The sequence below is a fragment of the Cyprinodon tularosa genome, unplaced genomic scaffold (assembly GCF_016077235.1).
Source record: "Cyprinodon tularosa strain WSP-4 unplaced genomic scaffold, ASM1607723v1 ctg553, whole genome shotgun sequence".
NCBI classification, from domain to species: domain Eukaryota; kingdom Metazoa; phylum Chordata; class Actinopteri; order Cyprinodontiformes; family Cyprinodontidae; genus Cyprinodon; species Cyprinodon tularosa.
In genome coordinates, this window is record NW_024039289.1 from 524,117 (window position 1) to 544,172 (window position 20,056).

Here is a 20,056-nt window from a genome sequence, read left to right on the forward strand (position 1 = left end):
CGGAAAGACTTTCCTATATCATCTGAAGAAAAAGTGAAACGAAAATATTTGAAAGGCTAAACGAGTGGGAAATATTTTTTTTTTAAAGGGAGAAGAATCAGATATAAATGTTAACATAGGGTAAAGACTTTTATTTTAGAATTATTCTCAATTGAAGGCCTTATTTGTTATATTACCAATAATAAACAATGGCTTTTCTCTATGCTTTTGTTCTTATTTTTCATTGACATTTGATCATAAATAAATATACAAATAAATCATTAATTTACTCTACTAAACATTAAAGAGAAATGTATGGAAGAGGATTAGGGCCACTGGAAAAAAAAACAACAACAGATTTTTACATTTTGTTTCAGTTTAGTATGGGAATAAAGTCAGAATTCTGAGATTAAAGTCAGAATTCTGATAATAAAGTCATAATTATAAATTAACCAGTTTTATAAATTAACCAGATGATGGCGGTATTGCAAATATTGTTTTTCCCCTCCAACCGCCATGAACAAGAAACGAGACGTCATATCCTGTAGACGCGGGTAGTTGGGAGGAAAGAAAAAAAAAACAAAACACAACATTTAGTAATGAACCGGAGCCTTAAACCTGAGCTCTCCTACAAATTAACATGTGTAGCATTCAGATTAGACGGTGAAGTCACCGCCAGGGTCGACGAAGCATCAGTAGCTAGCTAGCCGACCGGCCCTGTTGTCCACCATGAATTTAAGAGGACTCTTTCAGGACTTCAATCCCAGGTAACGTTAGCAGGGAGCTAGCTTCAGCTAGCTGTTAGCTTCGGCTGTTTTTACTTGGAAAACACCAATAACGTATGCGTTGTAGTTATTTGAGGGCAAAACACTTTGTGTTGTGTTTATTTAGACATTTTTGGCACAAAAAATTGTGTGAAAAAAGTTGTCTAACGTACATTACATGAGTCCGGCTTGGAAAGGCCCAGCTAGCATGCTAATGTAAACAACGTAAAACGTAATTGTTACTCTGTGAGCAATTTGAACTCTAACTCTCCCTTAACCTTAAAAAAAAAAAATCGTTTTTACGTTAAATTGACATCTGTTTGTTGCGTTTACACAATGACATAGAGGCAGTGTTTGTAATGAGCTGAAGTGCGAAAAATTATAAAAGTGATTTATGACGTGTTACATTCATTGATGCATGTAAAAGGTTGCGACTTGAACTCTTTAAATGCCTGATCAACGAAATGAGCATTAGCTCAGAAAAAATGCAGGCTGGAGGTTGACAAGGCTGCCAAACAGTTACAGTAAGAAAAAATATTGGGTTCAAAAAAGTGTGTTCTTGCATGAATTTTATATATATATAAAAAAATCATGGTTATTTTTTTTAGTTATAGTTGTTACCCAGGCTTATTAATTGTTTTGTAAAGGATCCTCTAAAGGTTTCTTAATGCAGAACATATTTTTACACCTTATTATCTGTTTCCGCCTTAAAAATATTAGAGTTCTGAATAGAAGATAAAGCAGATTTCCTATGTTTGAAAACTAGATTTAACCTGTTGAATTAAGCGGCTGTACACATATTAAATCACTTGAGTTTTTTAATATTGATACTGGAAAATGTGAACTTACTGAATGGATTAGAAATTGTACTCATATTCAAATACAAACATCAGCAATAAGCGCTGACTATACCTTCTTTCTTGATGAAAAACAATGTATCTTTAATACTATTTTATTTTGATGAATTAGGGAAACTTTGTATGAAAATAAAATACTTCCGTTAAGAGACATATCGGCTCGTATTTCAGTCTTTGCTTTGCTAAAAGATTTATATAAAAAATTGGTTTAAGGTAGGCTGTAACAATTAATGGATTATTGAAATAATGGTCAACTAATGTAGTGATCAATTTATTGTGAACTGGAGCGTAGAGACTAAAATATGCTTTTAGCTGACAGACTCATCTTGAGCAGCAGTTATAACAAATTTATGCAGCAATAGTAAGGAGTTTCACCTGGTTTAATTTCGTAAAAAGTTTTCTTTAAGGACGCGTTTGCTATCTGATTATTAATCGCTTAATCATAAAAATTGTTGACAAATTAATCGATTTAGCAAAATAATTGTCAGTTGCAGCCCTATGATCAGCATTGATCTTCAACTCTTCAGAAGTTTTAAATGAAAGCGATAACAACAATTGAGATACAAGCTTTTAGAAATGTTATGTTTCTCATGAAACATTTTCTGTATCGTCTGCTTAACTGAGATTGGGTCATGTCACTGAACTGGAACTTGGAGAAACGCAGTCTTGCTCAGCCATGTGTATCTCAGTGCTTTATTAAGCTCTATTGATATCCCACTTTCATAACACAAAGGCGTTGCCAACCTCTGTTACAGATAACTTTGCCTTTTTAGAGGACTGAGATATGTCTAAACTTAAACAGACATTGTCGGGATGATGCAATGATTTTTAATGCCTTATGAAGCAGTGAACCACTTTGACACAACTGGCCAAAATGTAACACATTGGCTCGGTACCAGGTTTGAAGGATGACATCTGCTGGATTGCTTTACTAACTAGCTTAGAGCTTATCCTGACTAATGTCCACCTTTATGTCTGAATTGGTTTGTTCTATAATAATGGTAATAAATGCTTGGGTTGTGTCCATTTTAATTTGAGAAATGGCCCCAATGATGTATATGTAACGGCTATTGAAGCCGTTCTGAGGTATATGCAGACCTATTACCTCAAACTATAATCTTGTGCTTTTATAAAGAGGTTTTGGACAAAAAAAACACTGGAAAGGTTTGTGCTTTTGCAAGTGCTGCATCTGACTTTCTGTCTTTCACAAAAATGGTAGACAACTTAAGTATTTGTCCTCTATCTAATAAGAGTATCCACAATGTGTATCCCCTACAACTAAACAGACTAACCTTATATTGCATGAGAGACAGAGAAATACCCTGTGGTATCATCATCTTTACTGTGGGTTCTGGGTGTCCTATAAAGCCCCAGCATGTGGTGATTCCTAGAGTGGTTCAGGGTTTGAACCTCACGCCATGTAAGGGTGCTTATGACACAGTTTTTTGTTGGTAGGGAGGGTGCATGGTCTGTGGTCGATGCATCTGTCACACCGGGGGACCAGAGACCACCGATTCAAGCTCCAGTTGTTATAAATGGAAATCCTCAGTTTAAGATGGCTTAGATGTGACCTCATTTATGATCTCACATGGAAAAAAGACACTTATTTAAAAATCAACTACTGTATAAAATTAGTTGATTTATTTAGTGCCAATTCACAATTCAGAATTGTCCGAAAGTTTTCCATCTTAGAAAACCTAAAAGATTGCTTTGAGTCATTGACTCACAGGATTCCCTCCTCCTGTAAGAGCATGTAGCTGCAGGGGAAGGTTGCTTGCATTGAGCCATTGAGTATCCAGCAATCCCTCATATTGACTGTGACAGTGGAGAGGAAACTCCCCATAGATAGGAGGAAAACCACATCTGTTCTTTAAAACTATTTTCACTCACACTAAAGTAAAATTTTAAGCAAAGTCTAGATTGACATAAGTATGTTTAGTGGTTAAATGAAGAAAAGGCTCTGAAGTTTCAGGTTGGATTTTTAAGGTTGTCTTGTTCAACACACTATCTAATAAAGGTGAAGGAGAATATAACTCAGGAGTTTTAATCGAATGTATTGATATGAGCAATATCATAAATATAAAGAGCTATTTTAATTAAATATTTATTTAAATATTAACTTTTCCAGCCGGATGGACCTCCATCTCCTTTCAAGTTTTTAAGCCACCTCAGAGTAATTAGCTCTCGATTTGAAATTTCCTTTTTTGTTAGTATAGTAATTCCTAAAAATTCAACCTGCCACATGTTCACAAAGCATGTCGAATGTTGATCAAGTTTTACTTAATTTTATAATCCAAACAAAGTCCAGTTTTATGATAATGATGTTTTCACTTTACATGTTTGCATTATTTAGGTTACCACTGCCTTTAAATTAGCTGAACTATCAGGTCCTCCTCTTGTCTAAAGTCTTAACTTTATTTACCCTAAAGGTGAAAATCTGGATACTGTCAAAACCAGAAATATCCGCCACCTTTTCTCTGTTATCTATTAAAAAAAGTGGCTGCTTTGAATCTTTTTTATAGAGAAATAGGCCTCTAAACTGTATTTGTCTCTGGAAGGGAACAATTTATTCCTTTTTCTGAAATGAAATGGTCCCTAGTACCAAGCCAGGTGTATTTCTCTCTCTGTTTAGGAAGGTTTTTTTTACGTCTGCAGGCAGCCGGGGAATAAAAACAATGTCCCTCTCTTCCTACCAAAACTGTTAGGCTTGAAATCAAAAAATCTCTTAAACCAGTTTTTTTTTCTAAACACGGGTCATCTAGCTAACAATGAGCATTTGGCTCCCTTCCCATTAGCAAAAAAAAAAAAAAAAAAAACCTGGATCTTATCCCCTGCTAATCCAAACCGAGGAATATTTCTGTCTTTAAAGGTACAAAAGCTCAGCTCACTTCAGAACCAACAACACAGCCAAAGTGTTAAGAAAAAACTTGAGATACTTTTTGTAAAAAGGAATCTCCTCACCTCTGATTGTGCATGTGGATGCAGGCTGTAGGGTTGGTCCATCAGTGACTTCCTATGAGCAATACTACTTCCAGTAAGGGAGGAAACACCTATTATATATGTAAAAGGAGAGCTTTGTGTTTCCACTCTCAAGATTTCTCTGCCCGATATTTACCTGGAAGCGATCACTGGGAACAAAAAACTTAAAATAACACTTTCAAATTTATATGTATTTAATGATTCTAAAACATGATGGCATGTTTTATCAGAATTTAATCCTAGGTCGGGCGTACACTGTTTAATATTTTCAGTCTTTGTACTCGGCCACAGCTCAAACTGTATGATGAAATTGCTGGGTTAAAATTTTCACAGCTCACGATTGATTGTTCTTACATTGTATGGCCCAACGTTCTGATGCGATTTATCTGCTCACACTGCACCTCCAAAAATTATATGTTTGACTCAGCGCTGAGAGATTGCAGCAGACTGAAGACGTTTTATCGTGATCTCCCTTTTATCTCTTTTTTTCCTGTTTTTCCTTTCCAGTTTTACTTACATTGCAGTGTCCATATAATCTATAAAACTCCCTGCATAATCGTAATAAAGCTACTTGTGTTCGTAAATCAAGCGGAACACTATGGTGATAGCCGTACTTCTCCAATTGTGAAATCAAAATCTGTTGGGCCCTTTTTTGGCATCTAAACAATTATTCTTATTGACACATTGCCAGACAGGACACTGATTAAGAAAAACGACGGCCGACTGAATTTCAATTATTTTTGGTTTTCTCCCGACCTTACGATTTCTGATTGGAAGGTGGTCGTGAGAGGCTCCTCGCCCCTCCTTACCCCCTGTATACTACATGATGCATGGCGAACGTTGAGACGGAAACTCGGCCAAATCCAAAAAATTATCGCATGACTGGAGGATCGTCCCGAAAAGGCTACAAAAAATCGTACAGTGTATGCCCAGCCTTACTCAGACCAGAGAAATTGCTCAGTTTGCAAGGGTAGCGCTTTTCATCATCAGGAAGAGAGCCCAAAATAACAGTTAAAAGAAGATCATTATTAGGGGTGGAACGATTCACAAAATCCACGGTTGGGTTCGATTCACGGTTTCTGGTCACGGTTTTCGGTTCGATTCGATACATGTTGATTGTTACACTGAAATCCCATAAAAATTATGAAATTAATGAAAAAATCCCCCCAAAAATAATGGATTGTAATTATTTTAAATGATCCGCAAAAACCCTGGATCATTTCCGTATGTTTTGCTGCTTTGAATTTAATCATCTGGCGCATACTCTCTACCATCTCCAAGGGACTCAGAGGGGGGCAGACGAAGCCAAAGTGGGGGCTGTAGGCTTTGCTTTGATCAGCCGGTCTGGAGCGCAGCGGGGCGGAGTGGGGGTTGCTGACGGAGTATGAGGGATTTCGGGGTTAGCATGACATGTTGCTGTTAGCATAAACAAAACGTGTTGCACAATGCTTGCACACTGTTGCACTTTTATCCACAACTTTCTTTCCGCTGTCATCGTAGGTCACTCTAAATGCAAAGTGGTCCCATACAGCAGACCTATAAAGTGCTGCTGGCGCATCTTCCAACTCCTGTTCTTTCCCACTCGCCAGTCCGACACAATTCTCCACAACAACTGATTTTTTCCCCTGCTACACCCGGCTAAGCTGCTTCGCTTCTTCTTCTTGTTTACTACTGGCGGTTGGCTTTGGTCGCAGTACCGCCACCTTCTGCTCTGGAGTGTAATCGCTTCCTCTATGATAAAAAGGAGCAGCGCTGGAACCGAACGAAACACACGCGAACCGAACCGAGACGGTCGAACCGAACGATTCTGACGGTTTTCATAAATCGTCCCATCCCTAATCATTATACATCTGCAAAGTCACGCCCTGCTACATCATTGTATTGCTTCATCATCACATCACAGGACAGGACTGGCTAGACTAGACAGACTCAGGGACAATCCAGATGCACACTGACAGGAAATTTAACGGCATAGTGGAGGATGTTCTTTTTCCTGGTGGATCATCCTACGTGTTCTCCCCCATTTTTACTTACCGGTGTTAAGTCTGACATAGTGGAAAAATCACAAATCTTCTTTTGGAAATTAAGCTTGTAGGAGCGAGGCATGCATTAACTTTTATACAGAGCATGCAGGAGGAAAAATGGGCTCTTGCATTTGTTTAATAGGCATTCCCTCTCAGGACAGGGTTTCTGCGGGTCATTAAAAGTCATTAAATTATTATTTTTTTAAATTAAGGCCTTATTTGGCATTAAAATTCATTAAATGTGATTATCATGGCATTTAAAATGCTTTATAAAAAAAGAAAAATTTTGTCAAATATATCAGATTTAACTGGTTCCACGTGTTTGCATGGAACTGCTCCTGGTTGATCCTAAAGCCATATGTTCAGAACAGAAGCTCGAGGCACAGAAAAAGCTAGAGAATGGGAAAATGCTAATTTGATGGCATTAAAAATATTTCTAAGAGCATTAAAACAACATTAAATTAGAGTTCATCCTTCCTGTATAAACCCCACAGGAGCAGGTACAGGGTTGTGCATTTTAAATTTTTTCATAAGTGGGGAGGACTTTTCTAAAAGTTGATGAAAATCCTCCACTATACCTTTAACTGCTTGGTGAAAAAATAAGCCTTAAACCCAACAGCTAGGTATTACTAGTGTGTGAAAACAACATACATAAATAAAAAATATTCTAACAGTCCTCTGATTCCACTCATTCATAATGTTTCTGTGGTCGTTGTTGCAGTAAGTTCCTGATCTACTCCTGCCTGCTGCTGTTCTCCGTGTTGCTCTCCTTGAGGCTGGATGGCGTCATTCAGTGGAGCTACTGGGCCGTGTTCACCCCAATATGGCTGTGGAAACTGTTGGTGATCATTGGGGCCTCAGTGGGCACTGGAGTGTGGGCACACAACCCCCAGTACAGGTAGAAGCTCACATACACTCATGGATATTGATGTTTTCTCTTGTAGGGATTACAGTAAAAGAAAAAGCAGCTGCTTATAAACATCCATTCCTGTAAAAGTCTGTATTCAGTTACATACTTATCAGTTATACAGGTGGTTTACTGGAGATACTCCAGATGAAAAAGTTGTTCTACGTGATTTTTCAAGTATTTAATATTAAAGTAATATTTTATGTATTAGGAAAGTTGTTTCCCTTTGACTTGGGTGATGGTATGAATATCTGCATATTTATTCCAATATAATTGATGTGTTTTATTTTGTGTGCACCCGTAGGGCTGAAGGGGAGACATGCGTGGAGTTCAAAGCCATGCTGATAGCGGTGGGGCTCCACGTCCTTCTGCTGATGTTCGAGGTGTTGGTCTGCGATCGCGTGGAGAAGGGGAAATACTTCTGGCTGCTCGTCTTTATGCCTCTCTTCTTCGTGTCGCCCGTTTCTGTAGCAGCATGCGTCTGGGGTTTCAGACACGACCGCTCCCTGGAGGTCAGGAGACACGACACACACACACACACACACACACACACACACACACACACACACACACACACACACACACACACACACACACACACACACAGAGCTTAGGAAGAAAATCATGTCTGTTTTCTGTGCTTGGTTGGAAAGTTTAGTCTGTTTCTTTAGCACAAAAATGAGTATTTCCACCCAGTGTTGTATTTGACAACCATCTTAGATTTAGTCTTAAGGACGAAAACTATCATTACTTTTAGTCGCATTTTAGTCATTACGATATGTGGTATTTTTAGTCGACTAAAACTTAAAAGTCTCTATAGTCTAGTTTTAGGCTGGTTTATGTTGCAAAAAAGTGAACCTTTACAGTATTTGATAATCTTTACCAGACTGACAGCTCTAGCCTTCATACTACAAATTGCTGTGTACAGAATGCTGCCGCAGTTCTCTATAGCCGTTCGGCAGAAAATTTAAATTTATAGAATTCAAATAAACTTTCCTATGAACTAATGCCCTACTTTATGAAAAAGTGTCTCACAAACGTGAAAATAACAGATCTAATTCAACACATCATATTGGTTAATATAGCAGAGAGACAAGCTTACAAGACGTACAATAAAAAATTTGTTTTAGACATATAAGGTTTCCATCCCAAAGCAAACACTTCCTGATCTACTATGAATTATACATTACACACAGATCAATGAAATCTTCATTAATAAAAAAAAAAGTAGAAAAACATTCTTTCTAACTTATTTTTTTCATTCCCCCCTTTGTTACTGCTGCTCAGGGGTCAAAGTAGATTTAAATTAACAGGGTTTTGATATATAAAAAAAAATACAGAATTAACCTTCACAATTGCCATGGCAATCCAAACCTAGAGCTGGGCTAACATGTAGTTTATTTATTTATTTTTATTATTTTTTTTTTTTTTTTGCCCTTTTCGGGCCAACTTTCCAGTCTTGCAAGAATTTTCCAGTTCGGGCCGACTTTCAGCCTGATCGTGCATTGTGTGGTGTAGAGGGGGTAACGAGGGGTGATCAGCCTCTGACGACCACCTCATGATCAGAAATCGTAAGGCTGGGAGAAAATGAAACGTTTCATTTTCTCCCGACCGTCCTGGTCAAATCGAACAGGGCGCATGCGCTAACAAGGATTCTTCTTTTTCTTCTTCCTCTCAAATAAAAACACAGAAGCATGGCGGCAGTGCTAGAGAAATGGAGTTCTTTCTGTAAAATTGGCAGACCGTAGTAGCCACGTTTGCTCAGCCATTGTTTTATCCAAATATGCCGTCGCCTTTTCTTTTTAGGGCTTTCAAAGGAAACAGAAGATGTTTTAATCGCAATACAACGAAACATTTACCTCGTATTTAAATAGATACAAACGAGAACTAAGAGAGAAATATTCAAAGATCTATGTAACTTTTCATCTGTCTCTTTATTCAAAAATAAACAGTATGAAATGAAATTTTTTCTTGACATATAATTTAGGGTTTCCTTTCGGTAGAAATTAAAGGATGTTTAGAATCACCTCTTGTGAGCTTGATAAAATAAAATCTTGATAGACAAAGGGGTTTTTACACTTGACAGAGGATTATCAGCCACGTATGAGAATAGAATGTGCAGCGCTTCACGCCAGGCGAGCTGCGTGACCAAACAGGACGCAGCAGCACGGCTGATACTGCTTAGCACAATGATGCAATCTGTTATTTGATTTTAAATTTCTGACCGATGACTCGCTAACTTTCATTTAGTCTCGTCTTGTTGGCGAAAACCAAGCTATGACTATTCATGTTTTAGTCATCAAAGATCCACGTTTAGCTCCTCAGTTTTTGTTATTATGAAAAAAGGGAGCGTCAACGAAATGATTCTGTAATTTTTGATGAAAACGATGACAACAAAACACTATAAGTTTAATTGATCTTTTTATTTAATACTAACAAAATGTGATCTAAGAATAGATTTATTTTTTATTAGGTAACGATTTATGGAACATCAATTTGCCTTTTGGTCTTGATGATCAACTAAACTAACTAAATGTTGGTTATTAGCATGTTTGGCTATTTTGGATCAGATTAGATGTGGTGTTTTAAGATGAATCTGTAACCTAATGATTAATCTTGCTTGATTTTCTCCTCAGCTGGAGGTCCTTTGTTCTGTAAATATCCTGCAGTTTATCTTCATCGCCCTGAAGCTGGACAGAATCATCAACTGGCAGTGGCTGGTAAGGAACGTCACTCGCATACATGCCCAGCGCCACAAAAGAAACCCTAACGCTAAGTTCAGACCGCACACGATTGAAGCAGCAAAAGCAGCTGCTTTACATGCAAAGTCAATAGTTCATGCACACACTAGAAAAAAAATCAAAATCTAGATAAGTAATTTTTTTCTTAACATAAGTGCATTTGTTCTTGGATTGAAGAGGTAAAAGAAACATTTTGCCAATAGAAAAAGACAATTTACATTCAAAATAAGAAAACACAATTGCATTGTCTAATTTCAAGTGCATATTATCTAATTTTATTTTAAGACTAAAAATTCTCATTCCATTGGCAAACTATCCCATTTACCTACTTAAATTAAGGGTAAATACACTTAATTTATGAATTTTTTATTTATTTCTAGATACTTTTTTCCAGTGTATAAAAGCAGATAAAAGGTCCTGCAGCGTGTCTAGAGCAGCAGGAGCAGCAGCACCTTGATCTTCTAAACATCTGAGGTGCATATCGCACTTCACAAGCAGCAACTGCTAGAGTTTATTATGCCTAAATTAACTTAAAGCTATATGCACATTTTTAGGCGCATATGTGTGGTGAGCTGCGGTTTCACACTGAGGTTCTTTGAAAATGGCTGAGGGTCTACGAAGTGTATGAGAAGTAGAGAGAAACAAGACCACAGGGTTTTTGGGAGATTCTTTCACGCGATGGCGTACACAGAAAGCACAGGTCTGGTTTCCCTCTGATGCCTCGGTTGCAAGGTTTCCACTCCACAGGTAAAGTTTGGCATTATATTTGCAGAAATCAATTTCACATCACTGTAGGTAAAAGTTATCTACGGCCTATATTGTAACTTTCCAGTTTACTTTTTTTAATATATTTTATAATTTGCTTCGTTAGTATTTATACGATGGTCACCAATCCTTATTTACCCCACAAACACGTCCAGATTTCCACTTCAGCACACACTCACAAGCTTGTCATGGTTTTTTAATGTACCAGTAGTTTTATTTGCGGGGAAACATTTTATACGTAAATCCAAGCAAACGTCTTGTCATTGCGTACCCGCACATCCTCGAGGAGAAAGGGGCTTCTGCACGCTCTTCCACGCTTTTAATATTTGTTTTCTCTTAGGAGCGGGTACAGGGTTGTGCTTTTTATTTTAAAGTTAAGAGGGCAGGTCTTTTAAAAAAGTCGTGAAAATCATCCGCTATACCTTTTAAAATGTGTTTGCTTTTATTATTCTGGTGCCTGTAGTTTGGATTAGTTAAATGAAAACCGCTAACGTGTCCTTCCAGCTGTCACAAACTGTAGTGGAAAAACCTCAAGGGGCGACTGGGCAAGAAGCTGCTGTTGCTGGGGATTTGCAGTGACAGTGCACCGCCGCTGTACAGGGGTTTTGTGCTGGTCCCACGGCAAAATAATATTTGAAGGCGGGATCGTAATCTTGATGAACTGACTGCACTTAAAAAATATTAAAACTACTTTTTACTAGCAAAGCCGCTCTCTGCCATAACACAGGAGAAGCAGAAGCATCACACGCATCTAGTCACACTTTACTGGAGCATCAAAGATGCTCTTGAAGCACGTCGGACCTTAATGTGTACAAGCATAAAATTTAAGCAGCAGAAGCTTTTTTGCTGCTGAAAGAATGTTAGATGTGAATGTAGCATAAGATGCCTTCACTATTTCCACTTTGTTAGAAATGAAAAAAAAGGAAATACCGGTAGTTATAATGTAATGAAAACTGATTTTTTTTTTTTTTCTACATTTCTGTTTTTTTACTGTTTCAACATGCACATGTATTCACACTCAGTCTGTTAGCTCAGCACACGCTGTTGGGTATTCCTTTCAGTTTTCTGTCCTCTGAATCTCAGTCATGCTGGATGGGCTGCGGCGGAGAACAACCTGGGTTTAGGTCTTTCCATAAATGTTTGGATTAAAGTTCAGACTCTGGTTGAGCTGCTAAAAACATTCACAGACTGCTTCTAAAGTCTCCTTTGTTATCTTGGCTGTAGTTGTGTTAAAAGTTGCATCATCACCATAGTTTTCTTGAAGACTCTTAATTATTTTTTGCTGCTCTAATCGTATACTTAATGGGGACATTAGTCATTGATAGTCTCAAAGATCAGTTTTAAGTCTTTCCACAAATTCTCAGTTAGATTCACGTCTGGACCATAATACAAAATTAATCCTTTGATTTAAACAGCTCTATTGTAGCTCTGGCTGATAGTTTAGGTTTGTTATTTTTCTAAAAAGTGAATTTCAGCTCTTGTCTAATATCTTTTTCAGCCTCTAACAGCTTTTCTTTTGTTACAGTCTAGCCATCAACTCTGACCTGCTTCTGTTAGTGGCTGAAGATAAACAGCCCATCAGGACATTCCCATTGATGTTTGAATATACATGTTTTACAATAAATGCAGTGCTTTTGCTAAAAAAGAAACGGGTGTTGCATGACAGTTAGGCCTAATGTTGTTTTTGTCTATTAGCTAGCATTAAATAAAGCATTTCTGGTCTGGACATGACGGGATCTAAAAAATATCATTAGCACAATATTACTACCTTAATAATCCATCATTTGTTATGTTGATAAAAAGCTGATCATGTGTGTCCTGCAGGTGGTGTGTGTCCCGCTATGGATCCTGATGTCCTTCCTGTGCCTTGTTGTCCTCTACTACATCATCTGGTCAGTTCTCTTCCTCCGCTCCATAGACATCATCGCAGAGCAACGCCGCACTCACATCACCATGGCAATCAGCTGGATGACCATCGTGGTTCCTCTTCTCACCTTTGAGGTGAGGAATCTTTTATGAGAACATTTACACTGCTCCATATGTTACACAACTGAAGCTGTGCTAAAATTGTTTCCGAGAAAATTTGACAGATCCGTGTCTGCTGAAATGTATTAAAAGAATAAAAAGCTTGGTACATGTATACACACCTCATGATCAGGTCATTTGGTTTGGTCTCCATGTAAACAGAGATTTTGAATTATGATCAACCAAGATTTAGATCAGATCAGGGAAAGTTGGCATGTAAACATAGCTACTTTGGTGACCTGATTCTGCCTGCTGAAATTAATTTCCTGTACTGAATTCAGCTTGTGTGGTGAGGTTCTAATATTATTTCATTATTTTTTCAAGTAGATGTGCTTTACTAAAAGGTGTTAAGCACCCTGATGTTGTTTCCAAATGTTAAAGGTATAATGGAGGTTTTTTGCTACCGTATTTTCACGACCATAAGGCGCACCGTACTAAAAGGCGCAGTCTCAGTTATGTGTCCCATTTCTGTATTTAACACACACATAAGGCGCACCGGACTATAGGGCGCGTTTTTTATATACAGGTACATGTCCTCTACTACCTTTAAATACCTCTACTGCGTATTTAAAAATACAGCGGGAGCAAAACTGAGTATGACTGTGCTTTATTCATGTATTTATTACAAAGTATTAATCAATCCTGGCAGCTGGCCGTGAGACAGACACATCGCAGATGACACAGCGCTGTGGTCACTCCTAAATTAACTTAAAATCCTGAAACCTGCCGACGGAATATGTTCGCTTTTATTGCCGGTATCCTGGTGCCTGCAGTTTAAATTATTTAGATGAAAAACACCTGCCAGCTGCCAAGGTGAGGCTGCTGTTGAAGGGATTTACTGTCGGTGTACCGCTGGTATGTGGGGGTCTGAGCGCCTCCGTCAGGAATAGATAATCTGGATGAACTGACTGCAATTATTAAGTTTTCAGGTGGACTTTCTCACTTAAAAACATATTAAAACTACTTTATTCCCACTGATCACAGCAAATATAGCTGCAAGATTTAGATTATTTAGATGAAAAAACACCTGCCAGCCGCCGCGGTGAAACCAGAGGAGACCCGCCCAGAGGCTGCTGTTGAATTAAGTTTTCAGGTAGAAAAATAGAGCGGGAGCAAAACTGAGTATGATTGTGCTTTATTCATGTATTTATTACAAAGTATTAATCAAACCCATCAAAGTCATCATCCTCTGTTTCTGAATTAAACAGCTGCGCTAAATCAGACATGCCAGTTTCCCCTTCTTCGCTGTCAGTCACTTTCCGTGCAGCGCGGCTCCTCAGAAATAATGCCGGCTTTTGCGAAAGCTTGAACAACAGAGCCAGCAGACACGTTAGTCCAAGCATCAACAATCCATCCGCAAACTGTGGCGTAACTTGCCCGGCGCTGCCTTCCACTTATCCTGAAACTGTGGTCTCAGTCTGTCATCCATCGCTCCCACGCCGCTCGCAGCCTTACTTTGAACGGCCGCTTTCACACCGATGTCGAGCGGTTGAAGTTCCTTTGTCAGACCCCCGGGATAACGGCGAGCACAGCGTTCATTTGATTCACCATGTTTTTCTCATCAGCTGTGAGATGGGCACGCATGGAGTCACATATTAAAAGCGATGGTGATGCGTGGAAAAAAACCACCTGGTCTCCTCACATACACCTGCCTCAGCCACGCTTTCATCATCTCCTCATCCATCCAGCCCTTTTCATTTGCGTTAATATCATATGTCATCAGAGCGCTGTGTCTGTCTCGCTGTCAGCTCCCAGATCAGCTTCTCTGATTGGTTGATGCGGCGCGTCCAGCAGCAAAACTTCAATTTTTCCATCTCGAGCAGCAGCAGCGCGTTGGCAGATGCTTAAACGCTCCTGCTGCTCAAAACGCGCTGCGGGACCTTTTGCTGCGCCTATACGCGCGTCAACCATTGACTTTGCATGTAAACTCGCTGCTTCTGCTGCACCTGCTGCGTCCGGTTCACACCGATGTCGAGCGGTTGAACAGCGAGCACAGGGTTAATTTGTTTCCCCATGTTTTTCACATCAGCTGTGAGATGGGCACGCATGGAGTCACATATTAACAGCGATGGTGGTGAGTGGAAAAAAAACACCTGGTCTCCTTACATTCAGCCACTCTTTCATCATCTCCTCAATGAGGTGGTCTCAAAAGTCGCAGTTACAACACACATAGGGCGCACCGCACCAAAGGGCGCACCGCACATTTTGAGGGAAAAAAAAGACGTTTAAGTGCGCCTTATAGTCGTGAAAATACGGTAATTTTTGAAAAGACCCGCCCTGTCTAATTAGGGGGAAAAAAAGCAGATACACCCCTCTGCAACTGCTCCCGAGAGGAAATTCCTATTAAAAACTTGAATGTCTGTCTGAAACCGTAGCTCACCACACAAATGTGGCTGAAAGTGCGCATGCGCAGAAAAAGATTGCTAACGGAAAAGGCACGTAGGGACGGCCTTATGTAAACATATCACCAGAACGATTGACAATTAGGAGGAACACTTATTTAGATGATCCTCCTGAAAGAACATCCTCCACTATACCTTTAGGAGCTGTTTCCTCTGTAATATATTATTTCTAAATTTAAAAGCTGATTATTTTTCAGAGGGATTTAAACTTGTCTTAAATGTTGAGCTATGGGTTATTTTAAAAACGCTTCAATCGATTACACATTTTTGTTCATAACAAACCAGCCAAGCTGTAGCTTTTTTTTTCCCATTACACCTGTTAGAAAACACCTTTACTGGTGAATAATCCTGATAAACAGATGCAGTATTTAATGCACCTACCTGTTAAAAAAACAAATTTACTGAACACTTGTCCTGTTGTTTGAAGGAGGGTTTGAATCTGACAATAAGTGTGTATTGATAAAAATCCAACAAATAACATTTAAATCTCTGGCAATACTGATAAGATCAACAACACCCAACAAGAGCTGCTGAATAGAGCTAATAAATTCTTGCTTTATTGTCGTATGAATATGAAAGCCGTATATGGGTCATAGTAAAGAGAGCAGAGAACAAAGCCTCTCTTAATATTTTGCTTTTGATCTTTATTTGCATAGATCCTTCTGGTGCACAAGCTGGACGGCCACAACAGTCTGAGCTACGTGTGTGTGTTTGTCCCCCTGTGGCTCTCCCTGCTCACACTCATGGCCACCACCTTTGGGCAGAAAGGAGGGAACCACTGTGAGTATTAGAGGCCATCATCTGCTGCTGTTGTAAATGTTAGAATCATCAGAATGTGTTTTTGTTAATCTTTGAAATTAAAAATAGTTTTATCTTTCTTTAGTAAGCTGTTTGTCTTAATGGGTTACTTAATTCTCTTGTATTTTCTTCCACCAGGGTGGTTTGGAATCCGTAAGGACTTCTGTCACTTCCTGTTGGAGCTGCTGCCCTTCCTCAGGGAGTACGGCAACGTGTCCTACGACCTCCAACGCAGCGAGGACCCAGAGGCGGTGGAGGATCTGCCTGTCCCTGAGCCTCCACCTAAGATCGCCCCCATGTTCCACAAGAAAACCGGAGTGGTGATCACACAGAGTCCTGGGAAGTACTTTGTCCCTCCACCAAAGCTCTGCATCGATATGCCCGACTAACAGAGCGTCCGAGCTGGAGTGCAGCTGCTGGACTCATGTTTTAAAACTATTAAAGCCAAACAGCAGAGGACACTGTTTATAGATTTATCTGCTGACCTGAAGGATTCAGAGAAATGAGCTAAACTGAGCTGCAGGATGATGTGTTCAGAGCCAGTGTAGCGGTGGATCAAAATCCATCAGACTGGTTCCTTCAGCTGTTTGAAGAATTCCTGAATCTGAATTGAACAGCAAAGACACAATGTGTTGCTTATTCCCTGCTCTATCCAATCTAATGAACACTTTATGGTATCTGACTGCAGAGATATCAGAGATCCTCTGATGAATAGATTTAGATCTGTTTGAAGTAGAGTGGATCTGACTCTGAAACGTTGACTTTAAGGGGATAAAGCACGAGTCCAAAAAGAGACTTGGATCAGTTTGTGATGGGGACCATCGAAAGACTCTCTGGCTTCATTATGGGATCAGTTTAGCCCTCTTATTTTTGTAGTCTCTTTTATTTGGCCATGTGTTGTACATCCATGGCTAAATAATAGAAATAAGGGGTTGATTAATATGTTTTTTTTCAGATTTATTTAATTGCAATACTTGCCATCTGTGCACTAAAGACCAAGTCACTGTAATCATCCCCACGCTTAAATAGTGCTTTTCCATACCTTTTTCCTTTGATTATACAGTAGATAATTTTATAATAATTAGAATTACTTGCAGAAAATTCTTATTTTGCAGTGCAAACGTCTACAGAAGAGATAAAAATAACAATATACAATCGACAGTATATACAATTTATAATGCTGCTCAGTACAGATGAAACAATCTGAATTTTGTAGCAAACTTTAAGAACTATGATATAAAAACTGTAAAATGAAAATCCACTTTAAGTTTTAAATATTTTTAAGGTTTTAAAACCAAGGTAAGTCCTTGGTGGATATTTTAAACTGTCTTTAGAACGCTAGCTAGAAAGCTAGCACTTCTACAAATTAGCTAATTTTGGAAACCTCAATGATTGCTTGTGTTTATCTCAGAGATTCTCATGGATCCTAGAGGCTTTTATTTACTCTGAGATGTCAAAAGATGTGTCAGCATTTCTAAATTAAGAAAAGAGAGAGGTTGACACTTTAAAATAAGAGCAACTTTGCTGCAGAATGTTCAGCCTTCTTGTTTTCTACCGAAAATGTTGCTCTCTCAGCCTAATAGAAAAGTTAGCTTCACATAGCGGATATTCAAAATAGGGTATTTCATTATTGAAAAGAAACTTTGATTACAGTGGCTTGTTTTTTTGTGTCTTTGAAAGCATTGTTCTAAAATAAACTTGATTAAAATTGTTTATCATTAGGAGAAAATCTAAAACAGCACTTTGTTAACCAGTTCTGAGAGAAGCACTGTAGGACTTCTTATGTTTTGTATACCTCCTTTTTTTCTGTTTTTGTAAATACTACAGCTCCTGAAGATTGGGACCAGAAGATTGAAATAAAATCAGTCCTACACTCCTAATTAAATCAATCTAATGTAGCAGCTGTCACTTTTAATTTATAATCATTATTACAAACACCCATTATCATGTTATTGCATCATAGATTTTTACCAGTCCAGGTAAAGAAGGTTAAAGTCACAATCACCCTAATCTGCTTAAAGTAGTTTGTCTAAAATCAAAATTTGACCTAGAATATTTTCACGTTTTTATGTATCATTGTTTTCTTGCCTGACAAAAAAATGTCTATCCATGGTCACAATTTTTATGAAAACCTGACCATATGTTAATAAGATTCAAGCTGGTAACTATAAAAGTCCCTAATCAATAGACCTTCACTGTCTTTTCTGTATATTTTTTTTGTAATTAAATGGAAGAGATGCTGCTCCCTTAAAATCATTCTAACTTGTTTATTTATGCTGGAAGTAAATATAGGAGCTCCTGATGTGTGTCTCTATTTTTCTAATACATCTGTTCTTCCAGTGTAAAATGTTAATTCCAAAGCAGATGGATTCAGGTTTGTCACTAATATGTTGGATCAGTTATTTTAAGATTAAGCTTGATTGTCAGAAGAGTAAAACAACCAAACAGAAATGTGTCCCCCCCCCCCCCCCCCCCCCCCCCCGATTTCCACAAAAGTGACAATGTAGAACCCTGATGTTTGTGGATGTTTTTCCAGACATTCCACATTTTTTATGATTTCCATCAACTTTAAGCTTATATGTGCAATCAGCATGTTTTTCTTTACACTAAGCTTCTATTGGACAGAGCTCAAAGGTAAGGTATCACATTTGGTAAGTATTGCTCATCAGGAATATAAATACCGGTAAGATTAAAAGCAAATTCACTCTATAATTGCAATACAAATCTCTAGTGGTAGGCTGTGGAACTGCAGCACACATCAATGACCCTCAATGTTCATACATCCAAATGTCTTTTTTTCTCTTTTCTGTATGGGATGAAGTTGGGCTGTAAGATGAGTATTTTTGGAAAAAGACATCAACTCATTTGACATATTTGTTATTCATTTATTTGAAATGTTAGGCAACAGGATATATCCAACGTTTTCATTTTTTTTCCTATTGTTTAAACAACTGCTGTAACTCTGAGATGGATCGTTATACTTTAAAGCTGATTATGATGCCTTATGTTTTAAAGAACAAAATCACAAAACCTTTCCATCCAGATGTGTTTCTCAAGTGTAATTAACATATTGGAAGGTGAAGGTTTTATAGCAAAGAAGGAAATCTAAGATTGAAAGGTTTCATTGTCACTCTATAACTCTACACAGCAGGAATCATTAATAGAATTTAAGCGAGAAAACAGTGTCTCATTATTTAAAGCAAGCAGTTAAATAATCCAGAGGATAGTTAAAGCTCACAAAGGATACTATGGAAAACAAAAAGAACATGACTGATTTTAAAAAGAATCGAAAGGAACATTGTTCTTCTGTAAACTCCTTTGAAGCCAGACACAAAATATTGTGTTTTCCACATCGATTTGTTATGTCACTAAGCATTAATTTCCTATTAATGTAGTTTTTTTTATTTATATAAGTTCCCCTACTAAACTGTAGCATCAGAAAACAACTGGTCCAATTTATTCAGTTTTTAATCCAGATCTACCAAACTGTTACCCTGACGTAGTCCTACTCAATTCTAGTCAGAATATGAGTCTGATACTGCTCCATAGAGCTGTGATTATGGGGCGTGTTTCGAACAAACCAGGAAAAAAAATGCCTCTGCACTCAATTGGATAGACCTACAACCAATAAGAGCAACGGAGTGCGTGACGTATGTTAAGCCACGCATAGTTGTTGTCCACAAAAATCAAAGCGTGCAGTTTCACGCCTAGAATAAGAAGATGCGACTTGATCGCGTTTCTCTGTTCCTCTTTTAAAATTAATTTGCTGTCGATATCTTCTAGAACAGACCTAATAGCAGAATCTACTCACCTCA

At 38.3% G+C, this 20,056-nt stretch overlaps 1 protein-coding gene across 1 annotated transcript; it reads left to right on the forward strand.

The window, feature by feature from the left end:
* The first annotated feature begins 517 nt into the window (after positions 1–517).
* tmem185 (transmembrane protein 185) lies at positions 518–18,130 on the forward strand. The gene is made up of 7 exons (XM_038305250.1): positions 518–746; positions 7,325–7,501; positions 7,815–8,022; positions 10,147–10,230; positions 12,841–13,017; positions 16,100–16,223; positions 16,380–18,130. The coding sequence occupies exons 1-7, from the start codon at positions 709–711 to the stop codon at positions 16,628–16,630; spliced, it is 1,059 nt and encodes a 352-aa protein (XP_038161178.1). The 5' UTR covers positions 518–708; the 3' UTR covers positions 16,631–18,130.
* The last annotated feature ends 1,926 nt before the right edge of the window (positions 18,131–20,056 follow it).

What these genes read in the sequence shown, in the direction of transcription:
- tmem185 (XM_038305250.1), top strand. Translation starts at nt 709, where the DNA reads ATGAATTTAAGAGGACTCTTTCAGGACTTCAATCCCAG. An exon ending in GACACGACCGCTCCCTGGAG is followed by an intron (nt 8,023 to 10,146) that starts GTCAGGAGACAC and finishes TTTTCTCCTCAG; the next exon opens with CTGGAGGTCCTTTGTTCTGT. An exon ending in TTCCTCTTCTCACCTTTGAG is followed by an intron (nt 13,018 to 16,099) that starts GTGAGGAATCTT and finishes TTATTTGCATAG; the next exon opens with ATCCTTCTGGTGCACAAGCT.